A 12,552-nucleotide genomic window follows, 5' to 3' on the forward strand; every position below is an offset into this window, starting at 1 on the left:
CCCTGCTGTTGAGAGGGAGCAGCCAATGTAGGCACTTTGTGTTCATTATCCAGAGTAATATTCACTGGTCTATTTAATTAATGCTTAGAAAATGTACTTGATGAATTATAAGTTACTGGGGCAGGGGAGGGAGGGGGAATGCAGAAATAGATTAACGTTGGTTGATCTTTTAAACTTTCTCCAAAATTATTTCTTTGGTTTTTACACTCAGCAAGTCTCATGGGGTGTCCCCCCTTCCTACACACAGCTAATTTCTCACAGGCACAGTTGCTGACTATCAAGGAACCTCTTGTAGGAGCTGCTGAAGGAAAAGCTGTTTGCTGGGTGTACTGCAAGAGATGTAGGTAGTGGAGCAGAGGTGTTGGGCACATTATACTGCCTCCTTCTCTATCCAGCCCATCCATTATATCCTGGATACATCAGCTTCACACCACATGGAGGAATGATTCTCTCAGGGGAGTCCTCAACAGAAATCTGAGAGTGCCCCTCGAAACTGATGATCTTGAAACATGCACAAGAAAGGGCTCATAAGCTTAAAAGGCAAAACAGACAGAAGGGGGCAGAGAAGGGAGCGGTATTTTCTAAACACAGCACACAACAGCCCAAGCAGCTAAATGATTTTCATAAGGTCACGAAGGAAACCTGTGTCTGAGTTGGGAATTTAACCCAGATTTTTGTGCTTGGTTCATTGCCTTAGCAGCTGGATGCTTCTGCCTGCCTCCTTTGTCACTGGCACTGGTCATTGTAAAGCGTGATTTCCCTCACCATATTTGGAAAGGGTGGTAAGAGGAGGAGATCTGACAGAGATTCACCATCAATGAGGGGAAAGAAAGAGTCTTTCCCTCCCCTTTCTGTCGTTACAGCATCAACTGTGAATTCAGGGGAGTCTACTCCAGTTCGGGTTTTCTGAGCATGCCACACAGAAAATCCCATAAGGGTTCCCTTTGCAAATCTGTTTTCTTTTAAGTAGCACCACTTTCCTGGTGCACATGTTTTGCATTTGCCTGGGTGCATGTGTGAGAGCCAGTAGCTCCCCAGCTCGCTCTCCACCCTGGAGATCGCTTGTGAATTGGGTTTTCTTTGTGAGAGTGAAGTATCATGTGCAGGCTCTGTGCTCCGAGAGGCTCAGTTTTGTACAGAAAATGATCTGTGTAGGTGTCCATGTGGAAAGCCTTGGGAATGCTCCTTGCAGCCTTAAGAAATGCAATATTGCCCTCTAGTGATGGTGAGGATGGTCTCGTCTGAGCTGGTGAAATAAAAAGCGTTTTGGCTAACCTTCAATGAGATTCAAAATGGAATAAATGTTCCTGTTTTCTTCTGACCTTGGAATTAAAGATCCTACCGTCATAACTCAGAGAGCACTGGTAGTGGTGATAAGCAGGGAAGGTTGTTCAAGAATCACAAAATGTGTAAAATTAGCATTATTCTCCATGAATTCAGCAGATGGAAAGCCAGCTGCACTCACAGAGCAGATCAAGTAAGAAGGTTCCTTCTTTAATGCAAAATTTTTTGCATTTCTAAAGCCAAGTATATTTTTATTTGGAAAAAAAAAAAGGAGAGAGAGAGGCAGTTTCAAGTACAGGAGATGAAACACTGTGGAAACCAGAAAAAAATCAGAAAAAGTCTAATCTTTGTGTTTCATCATCACTGTATTCAGATGTTGTGAGTTTTGGGGGTTGGAGGTTTGGGGGGCTTTTTTTTTTGGTTGGTTAGTTGTGGGTTTTGTTTGTTTTTTTGATTCAAGTTTTATTTTTATTTCTTGTTTGAACCCTTCTGGAGGGGGAGAAGGAGGGATAATAGAGGAGCCCTTCAGCAGATGAACAAAATGTTTCTCTCACTCTAGTAAGCAAGGAGCTGGTTCTCTCAGGAAATAGAGTGTTTTGAATACCCTTCAGAAGACACTCAGGAGCATTACAAAGCCTTGACCTTTGCCCCTAAGAAGGTTGTGTTTAAGGTCCTTGCTTCTGCAAATAGCTCAATGTGGACAATCCCTCCAGTGCTTGTGTGAAGCCCCAGGAGCATCCACAGGTCTCTCGGCTCCTCTCCCAGACAGCGGGGTCAGGGAGTGAGGTTTCTCTGTAACTGGACCCCACATGTCAGCCCAGATTCCTCAGGAATTTGGTTATTTTAAAGTCCCTGATGCAGACATCATTTCCCTGGCACCTTCCTCATTCTAATTGCCTCTGACAAGGCACGATAGTACTGGAATTTATGTATGGAACATCGCTGTCACTGCACTGCAACTTAAAGATCACTGCAAAGCAGCATGGGCAGACAGAGCTATTTATTTTTCCTTACTTAAAACACTAAGTCAATGCAAAATTCACTTCAATCATTCACTGAACCTATCCAGCTTTCTCTGTTACTACAGGAACACACTGCATACCTGTACATAACTATCAGTCATCACACTGACAGTATCCTGAGCTTTTTTCCCCCTAGAAGTTCACAAGGCAGAATTGGAGCCAATTCAAGTCAGTGACAAAACTCTCATGCACAGAGTTCACTGCCAAAGGATGAGACCTTCCAAGCAGGCAGGACATGGAGTACTGAATAAATGCATACATATCATGGGCTTTCAACATAATTGTAAATATTTTGGGCGATCAGCCAACACAAGAGAGTGGATTTTTCTGACTCGGAGGGTTTGGGCTTTCTTCTGAGGTCTGAGTAGTCATCTCAGCTCCAAAAAAAATAGATTATTATGATTCCCTTTCATCCCCAGCATCACTACTCATAGTACTGGTGAATTGTGAAAAGTTAGTAACTACTGCTAGTTGCTCACTCGGTGACCATAGCTACATAATGTAAAGAAACCTTTATAAAATTTGCCTTATGCGGAGCTGAAGGCGACAGGAGGGGAACCCAGAAGTGCATTTCTGTCAGTGAATATTTTTACAAGAAGCAGGTTAATAGCACAGAAATGGTTACGATAGGTGGAGTGAAGAAGAAATGCCAAAACGTGATGGTGAACAAAAGGGAAGCTTACAGGTAAACAGAATAAAGGATTATTTTGAGCCTAAAAACAAAACAAAGGGTTATTTAGGAACTAAATCATCCACTTGATGATCCAGTTCCTTTGGTATGGCTGGGGTGGTGGTGACTGATCATGCCCTGGAGCCTGCACAAGCCTCCTTCACTACCCCAAAGCAAAGAAAAAAGGTTCATTTTTAGTACACTCATCATGACTGTGTTGACCATATTTTTCAATATAATAAGTGCATTTCCATGTTTTGTCTTAGTTTTCCCTCATTCCTAACCCCTCCTGCTTTCCCTTTCAGGTTCTACATTGAAAGCATCTCCTATCTGAAGGACAATGCCACCATCGAGCTGTTTTTCTTGAACGCCAAGTCCTGCATCTACAAGGTAAGGACTCAGGGAGCTCTGTGTGGCATCGGCCACATTTTCTGTCTGCATTTTCTGTCTTGAAATTCACACCTGGACTTTCAGATACAACCTCCTCCTCCTCCTCTTCCTCCTCACAGCCTCCCTCACTCCTCTGCCTCCAGCCGCCCCAGCACTTGGCAGCAGCTTCCCTGTCAGAGGGAGGTTCAAAGGAAAAACTCCCCTGAAAGCACCTCTTGTGGCAGGCAGGAGTGAATTTACACTGCTGAAATTATAAACTGGCTTGTATTTAGAAAGAAAGGTCTGGCTTTGTGTTAAAAACCCGCTCTGGGGTGAGTGGATGTTGTGAGGGTTTCCCGCCCGGAGGGGGCGGCAGTGCGGCGTGGGCGCCATATTCTGGGCTGGGCGATGGGGGCGGGAGGGTGTGTGTGAGGGGGAAGAGCTTGTGAAAGGGAAGGATGGAATATCCTGACTTGGAAGGAGCCCATTAGGATCGTCGAGTCCAACTCCTGGCTCTGTCCATGCCAACCCTGAAAATCGCACCATGTGCCTGAGAACGTTGTCCAAATGCGTCTTGAAATCTGCCAGGCTTGACGCCATGACCACTTCCTTGCAGAGCCTGTTCCAGTGCCCAAGCACCCTCTGGGTGAAGAACCTCTTCCTAATATCCCACTAAACCTCCCCAGACACAGCTTCATGCCATTCCCTTGGGTCCTGACTCTGGTCACCAGAGTAAAGAGATCTGTGACTGCCCCTCCACTGTCTCTCGTGAGGAAGCTGCAGACCACCATGAGGTCTCCCCTCAGTCTTCTCCAGGCTGAACAAGCCAAGTGACCTGAAGTTTGTGGGGCAGCAGGAGTCTGTGGGTGTATGTGTGAGTGGACTAAGGGTACCTGTGGGTATGCACTGAAGATCACCTTTTACAGGAACAAGCCATGCACTGAGAAATATTTTTTTCTACCAGGAATAGCCCTCCCTGGTAGGCCACTGAAACACCAGCCTGCTGTCCCTGGCACTGTAGCTCAGAGCAGCCCCTGGCAAGGTACTCTGTGCGCCAGAGATAAGGGCATCCTGGCACAGCCTCCACTCAGAGTAGTGCCCTCAGCAGAGCAGTGAAGCTGATCCCCCAGATACCACAAGCCAAACATACACATGAAAGGACTGGGTGCAGAGAATTAACCAGCCCCAGACCATGCTGAGGTGGAGATTGGCAGTGTGCAGACTTAGCCGGGTGGGCTGGACGTCTGGGACTGGGAGAGGTTTTTCAGCAGCTGGGATTCCCTGGGAGGATCCCTTCTACCTCCCTGTGTGCTGGCAGAGGCCATTCCCGATGACTCACCTCCATCTGCCAGGGAGGAAGCAGTAGGAAAAGACAACTGTAGTCAGGGAGCAATTTTACTCACATCCCACAACTCAGCACATTTGTGACCTGCTAAGCCAAATAGCTTACACTGAACCCAGAGCCTTGCTTGACATCTACATGTCCTAAAATGTAGGGGCTAACTTTGCATCTTCTAAAATGCAGAGTAGAAGCCAGCAAATGCCTTTTTTCCAGTGCTCAGGAACCAGGCAGGGTCGCTGAGCTGAGCTGTGCAGCACTTTGCTCTCCGGCAAGGCTGCAATTAGATGTGCTTAGTCAGCCCTCCTCAGCAACAAGCTCAGTGAGCATCACATTTTGGTTCCTGGGGAAAGTTCCTTTTTGAAGTCTTGCCAGGAAAAGCTTACACCGTTGTTCTTTTTTTGGAGAAAGCTTAATAATAAGAGAAGAGGAAAAGAAATAAAGAAAAAAAGTGCCTACAGACCTAGGTTGGTCTATTTCAGTCTGACCTTTCCTGAAACCATTACTTTGCACATTCAAGCTGATTGTCATCTCTACCCAAAAATAGCCCTGCTGAATTCCCAGTCTCCCATGAGGATCCTTCCCAATTTGATTTCCAGCCACAGTAAGCCATGCTGTGCTATTAAAAAAGGCGCTGAATTTGAAAGTTGGGTGCGAAGTGTCTGCTAAGACTCAGGGCAAGCACCCACCCAGCACGCCTGCAGGACTCCTGTAGCTGTAAAAAGGGGAATTCAGTGTTTAAGCACAGCCAGAGCTTCTTGTTCCTGCAGCTAGCAGGTGGTGTTGCATGCTCCCAAACCTTGAAAGCTTCCTTGTTGCACCAAAAGTTTCCTTGTTGGACTTCCCATGAATACCTCCACCTCTGGTTCTGCTGCAGCCCAGAAAGACCATACTGTGTATGAAATAAGTGTAGTTCCTAATGCTGTGCTAGAACCTCAGACCTTCCCCTGTTAATTCTCCAGACAGACGTCCTCAAACATCCCCATACACAGAGATGCTCAAGCTGGGAAAGAATAAAACTGAGGCCTGTTTAGTTTGGGGCTGCTGGTCACTGGGTTGCCAGCTGGCTCTGTGCTAGGGCTGTACTCCTCTGGTTGTGCCCACCACTCCCCCTCAATCGCCCTGTTGTGTAATGAGACATTCATGAACTCACACACCCAAACCCTCACACAGGACCAGCAAGATACTGTTGCCCAGAAAGGCCAAGCCACGCTTGTACTACCAAATAAGACAGGGCTTGGCATCAGACGCTGTCCCTTGATCAGTCAGGCTGTTTAATTACTAGCACGTTCTGGCGTGGGTTTTGGCGTGTGCCAGCAAGCTCCGTCCCAGGCGTTGCTTCGGCACTGTTCAAGGTTGTGCACCTGTTCCCAATAGGCTACACAGTGGTGGAAACCCCATCTGGGACTGGGGGAGGGAGGAATAGTGTTTAGTCCTCTTGCACCCACCGCTTCCCTTGGCACAAGGTTCATCCTTGGTGCAGGTGCCTGTGTGAGTCAGGCAGTTCAGCTGAAAGGGGAAAGGTGTGTTTATCGCCCGCAGCAGAGCTGCTCTTCGCTCCCCAAGGAGTTGTTATGAAAGAGGTGAAGAAATCACTTATTTTAAAAAGCTGGCGCTGGTGAAAGCCAAGGACACCTGGATCTTACCCTGTGTTTTGTTCCCTTTACTTTTGATTTTGCCAGAGACAAGCCAATGCAGCAATTGTGGCTTGTAAATGAGGTGTGGCCGTGACTTGGCTGAAGCGTGGATCACAGCAGTGATCTATATTTAGATCACTCATTTCTTGCCAGATGAAGTAAAACGTCAAAAACAGCAGCTTAAATAAATACAACAGAAAAATCACCAGAAGAGTGAGCTGAGCAGTGATCCAGTTTACCAGTCCATGTACATAGGAGACAATGTAGGAGTTCTAGTTGCAGAATAGAGATCTAAACAGTATCTCAGTAAAAGCCCATTAGCTTCCCAAAGGCAGGGACCGAAGACTCAGGAAGAGCGCACTTGGCCACAAGACTAGTGCTCATACTATCCATCCCCAAGCATCCTTGATACCGGGTCTGCATCCCAAGCATTCAGACAAAGCAGTGCCCGGACCCCTTGGTTCTGTGACTGCCATCTCAGGCACAAAGAAGCATCCTGAGAGAACCTAATTGGACCATCAGTGTCCTTCACGTGACCAGGGTGTCCCTGCAAACCCTTCAGGATTGCTTTCATCACAGGCTGGATCCTATAGAATGGAGTAGAGAAGATCTACCAAAAGATTTGCTGTCACAGCTCATTCTCAAACCACCCCCAGCCCCAGTGCTTGTGGGGATGAAAGGGCCAAAACCAGAGCTCCCATCCTGCACATGGGAATATGGCTCTTTTTGCTTTGAGTTTACCCTGGGCAAGGATCAGAGTTCTGGGGGGACTTTGACACAACTTCAATGAAGACAAATTCTAATTTCCTTGCTTTTGTGAGCCAAGGACAAAGCTGCATTCCCTTTGCATGGGTGCATGGGTGACAGTTGGGGGCAAAAAAATGTATTCCCTAGGCTACTTGTCACTGAATCACACAAGAAAATAAAATTTACCCTGATCCTCAGCCTTCCACCTGCTTTCTCCTTGCTCTTTCTTCATGCCACATTCAGTTATGCTTAATTTACCAAGCCATTACGCCAAATATTTGGCTTTCTCCACATCTGAGTAGAGTGGGCAGGTTCTCCCTCCCTTTAGTTTCCAAGAGCACAGAGAATGCTTTGAAGCCAGGGGAGAAGACTGGCACCACATGCTTTGCTGTGCAGTAGGCAGGAAGAGATGTATGTCCTTCTTACAGGAGCTCAAACTCAACTCTCTTTTTCTTTCTTGTTTTCTTCACCTTTCAAGGAACTCATTGAGGTTGACAGTGAGGTGGTGTTTGAACTGGCTGCGTACATCTTGCAGGTAAGCACCCACCTTCTCTCACTTCGTGCTTTGTTATGTTGCATTAAATCTTTTGATTTGCCAGATCCACAACAGCTATATGGCAGTGTAGGGGTTCCCTCAATTGCAGGAGAAAGATGTCTTTACACAGTTTTCATGGTTTCTACCAAAATGAGTACAGAAGGCCCTCAAACCAGACCTCTCCATGCAGGCAGCAGATACTACTGCTCAGCATTTTGCATACAGAAATGTGTATTATATTTGCACCAACACAGATATCCAAGACCCTGGAGTATAATGTACAGCCAGAGAAAATCTAAATGATGAATGCAAATTCCTAGGTGAAATCCATATGCAATGAGTTCTTCTCCAGTGACCCTCCTTGCATTTGTTTTCCCAATGGGGTTTGGTCCTCTGATGAGCTCCATAAGTTTCTACATATGCAACCGTCTGTATTCTTCAACGTGGGCAGAATGGCTTAAAGACTTTCCAAAATATTGTCTTTTGAAGTTCCGCTCTTCAAGAAGAGGGAAAAGGGTCAGAGGGCAAATGACCAGCAGTGTTTGGTAAATATCTAATTCCCAGAAAAGAATCTTCTCAGGGTAACGAAGGTGGGTTATGTGAAAGTTCTCTTTTTAGGAGCTTGACTGTGGGAGCAGATCAGACATAATTGTCAGATGATCCTTGTTCCCCTCTCTTACGGTCTGATTTTTTCCCATGAGCCCTGAAGCTGTGAGAAGCCATGTGAGCAGAAAAGCCAGCTCATCAGAGTGCACTAATAAATAACAATGCACTGCACTTCTAGAGCACTTGCCATGTTAAAGAAGCAATTAATGCGTAGGGATTTGAACCTTCATTAAAATCATTTTATGTAACAAAAATGGAGTGAGAGAGCCAGGATGGGGGACTCAATTAACAGTACATTATAGAAACTGCATATTGGCTGTTGGGGGAATACACATCAAACAACAGGCCCATTGTGAGGAGCAGCAATGGGGTTATGAATCTATTGTCTGCTCATCCTAATGAATAACTTACATGCTTATAATTGTACAGCCAGATCCAGAGCTCCTGCCATAACCCTTGTTGCTGGGATTGTTTCTTGCCACAAACACAGGATGTTACGTGTATTCCTGTAGTAGTTTGATGTGTAACTTAATGAAAACACTCAAAACAAGCCACACCTCTCCTCTCTGTAACCAGAAATTACTACAACCCGTGTTTGTGACAGGATCCAAGTAAAACAAATGGGATCATACTGCATTTTGTTCTACTTCTCGCTGCAGCATTTAGGTCAAAGCACTGAAGTATGAAGAATATACCCTACAAAATTGTTTTTTTAATTTAGTATGCTCATCCCTGTGCAGGCCAGGGCATATCCTTTAGGCCTTTCTATGTGTTGAACTATCATCATGGCATGCTTGAGGAGTCCTTCCTATGAACCAGAGAAGTGCTTGTCTGTCCTTCAGTTCACTCAAAGGGAAATGGGAAGATAGTAAAGGTCTGTCAGAACTCAAATGATTTAGTCTGCAGCCTTATTCCAAATTGTTTTATTACCAGAACAAATTGAAGTACCACCAAAGCTCTGAACTTTACCCCAGCCTCAGGACTGAAACACCACTGGACGTGGGCTGACATGTTTTGTGGGTAGATGGATGGATGTAAAGACAAAAGACCTGAATGCAAAACCCAGTCCTCTTGGCAGTGGAAATTCCCTCATTTTCCAAATTACCTTCTTGCACTGTGCTTTCTGTGTAGCTAATGGCAAATGAGGTGCTTTAGCATGAATCATGTGAAAGGTATATTGTCTATGGAAAATACAAAATGCCTGTTAAATCTATTGAGGAGGGCACTCACCAGATTCTGTGGGTTTGCCAGGTATGCGGTAAGACTCAGGTACTAATATAACTACTGAAGTGGAACATTATCCAGCCCTTTAACATCAGGCTGTGATGGTAATAAATAGAAATATCTAGATATACAAGCAAGGGAGCTAAATACTCCTCCAAACAGCCAGCAAGGAGTTAGAGAAACTTGTAGCTTGCATCCCCTTGAAAGCTGACAGTCAGCAAGTTTTTTTAAAGTCTAGGTACTAAAAAATGGCCAGAATACTTGTAAAAAAGTGAGAGGAGTTGCAGTCTCAGAGGCTGCAAGGCCACTGCGACTTCAGAGATCTCCTAGTAATGTAGCATCCGCATCAGCCCAAAAAAATTTAATTACTAGCATTACTTCCTGCAACTTCTTGGGTATCCACTAGCAGAATGGGGAATCATCTGGCCCTGTATTAGGCAAACCTTTTGTTTGTTAATCTGCCCAGCTCACTGCATGTATCATGGCACTTGACATTAGATACTGATTCCAAAAAATACATGGGGAATCAATTACAACAGGAAATTGCTGCTAAATTAATTTTGCAAATGGAAAATCTTGAACAGCCGTTTTCTTCTCTTTTTTTTTTTACATTTTTAATTATAGATTTTTTATTTTTCTTCCTTGTTTTACAGGAGGCAAAGGGAGATTTTTCAAGGTAGGTGAACTTAAAAGTTTTTACCACTGTGTGCTTTGAGAATGAATCTGGTAAAATCACTGTGTGAGCCATGAGACTCAGCTGTTGCTGTGTAGTGATTGCCTGTGTGAGCAATGCAGCTCTGTGTGTATGGCTAACATAGACAGTGGGTTTCCTGATATAATTTCTCCACCAAACACAGCCTTGGACCAGAGCATGTCTTGCAAACAGCATTGTTTGTGATTTTGTTGTTGACAAATCTCATTATGTGCTCATGAAGTTCAGGAAACAGACTAGTCTTCAAAAGGAAATTGCTAAGGAAATGACTCTACGATCACTGTTATATCACAGATCCAGCCAGAAGCAACATTAAAATTCCATGACTAATTGATATTTCAGCTCAAATTTGGACACAGTTCTCAAAATCACAATTTAGATAATTGGGTTTGTTGAACTTCCGCTGTCCCTTGAGCCAAATGTTCAGACTTACAGTAAGAAATTCGAAGAGGTGACTGTACTTGGTGTTTTAGAAGACTGTTAATGAAATGCTCATGAATTATCATTTAAGTTGACAGTATCTGTCATTTACACATAAGTAGCAACCAAAGGTCAGGTAGTTGTTTGATGTCTCACGTAAGAAACATGAAAGTTCTTTGTGTGAAGCTCAGGAGAACTGACTATGCTAAGTATTTCACATACTCCATATATTATTTTTGCTGACCTGGACATGAGTTCAGCTGGAGGACCACAATATCCTCAAAAGTTAGTTTCAGAATGGGCAGTGGGTTGAATTGCCAGATGAGCCCAAAGAGATGTCTTAATTTTGCCAGCATTGAGATACACTGAGAGAAGACTGTAATGATAAGAGGCTGTGAATAACAGGCAGGATCCACCATCTGGTGGTCTGGGACTTCTAGACAGCTAAAATTGAATGAAATCAGTGAAAAGGAACAATGCGTTGCAGATATCACCTGTCTGTTGTGCAGTCTGAGCTGACAGAAAGTAACCCTTGCTAAAAGGAAGTTTAAGTTCTGCCACAATATTTCTCAAAACCTTAACATGCAAAATCCTGACATTCATCTGACCACAGAACACACAAGGCCAATCTTGCTTTGTTTTTCGGTTCTGCTGAATAACTCAGCTATCAGAAGTGTTTATTTAGAGGGTACTGGAGTGCATGTGGCTCTTTGACTTTTCAGTCTGGTTTTCAATGCACTGCCAAGTGCTCAGTCCAGAAGAGTTGGGCCAAGAAGAGTTTTGCCATCCAGACCTGTGATGAAACACATCTTCCACTGGTTTTGCTATGAAGAACAATATTTAATGTTTCTCAGAATACCTTGGACGTGATAAAAACACACTCAGAAAGTGTACATTCAGGCTACGAGACACAGAATAGAGAGTAATAGGACTGAAAGTATTTTATCTTTGAGTATCCATTTCCAGACCAGAAGTGGAAACAGCCAGTGGAAAGCACCCATCTGCTAAAAGTTGTGTGTTGTCCCTTGTAAAAAAAGGAACGGTTGAGTTTATCATAGGCCACAAAGAAATGAGGAATCTTCTCTGGGGGCAGAGAAGATTCCTCAACCCATGGTGTTAAGTCCTGCCTCCACATCAGTCATCACCATCACCAGCCCTATTGAAACAGCTCTGAATTCTTTCCACCTGTGGGTCACAGTGGTTTGAAGTGTAAGGGGAAATCCTTACATCCAAGTCATGCAGAGAAGGGGTGTCATAACAACTTGTTGATACTGCCAGGGATCTGAATTTCAAAATGGGCTTTGATGACAAAGAAATCTGCCATACTAGGGGAGTTTAAAGCCTATTCTTGGATAAAGGTAGAAGAATGCTGCTCTGACCCTCGATGGTGTGGAAGATTTGGCATCTCCGGTGATGTCCGTCCAGCAGCTCCTCTCTAATGTGCGCTGACATGGGTTTATGTGCTGGGTGAGATCCCAGTGCTACTGAAGTCAGCATGAGGTCATGGTGGTCAAGATTTTGCCTGCTGAGATTTGTGGTCATCATATCAGCAGCGTAAAATCTGGGAAATCAAGCCTGGGGTCAGCCAGAGGAACTGCAGTTGAAGGCAAATGTTCTGACTTCTCTTAGGGATGAAGTTAGCTTCAGTGTTTGCAGTTAGTTGATGTTGAAATACTGTTTAAAGCAGAAGTGGCTACTCTTGGAAACAGAGAAGCTTTGCAGTTTTGAATGTCTTGCTGCTGAGATTTAAGTGTTGTGCATAGCAGCATATGTTGTGTGAAGGTTGAACTCTTGAACTCCTGCTTTGTTTTTTAAGAAATAATTTAATTCTAAAGGGTTGCATGCTTGGAACACAGACTGCAGCATTCCCACACCTGTCCTGTCTACTGCCACCGTCAGATTTATAGCCTGTGATCTGGCCCTGATCCAGAAAAAGTACATAAACACTGGCTCATTTGTAGTGATAGGAGAATTGCTGTTCCCCATG

The 12,552-nt window shown here is 44.5% G+C and overlaps 1 protein-coding gene across 9 annotated transcripts in view; it reads left to right on the forward strand.

Moving 5' to 3' along the window:
* Positions 1 to 12,552, forward strand: part of FRMD4A (FERM domain containing 4A) — a 367,626-nt gene that overhangs the window by 284,776 nt on the left and 70,298 nt on the right. For all 9 annotated transcript variants that reach the window (XM_027722476.2, XM_027722475.2, XM_027722477.2 and 6 more), the window contains 3 exons: positions 3,282 to 3,366; positions 7,547 to 7,603; positions 10,087 to 10,109. In XM_027722476.2, coding sequence (XP_027578277.1) covers positions 3,282 to 3,366; positions 7,547 to 7,603; positions 10,087 to 10,109 — 165 coding nt within the window. The remainder of the gene's footprint in view (positions 1 to 3,281; positions 3,367 to 7,546; positions 7,604 to 10,086; positions 10,110 to 12,552) is intronic.

This window comes from Pipra filicauda, unplaced genomic scaffold, assembly GCF_003945595.2.
Source record: "Pipra filicauda isolate LSUMZ 115617 unplaced genomic scaffold, ASM394559v2 scaffold119_size3216105_pilon, whole genome shotgun sequence".
Taxonomy (NCBI): domain Eukaryota; kingdom Metazoa; phylum Chordata; class Aves; order Passeriformes; family Pipridae; genus Pipra; species Pipra filicauda.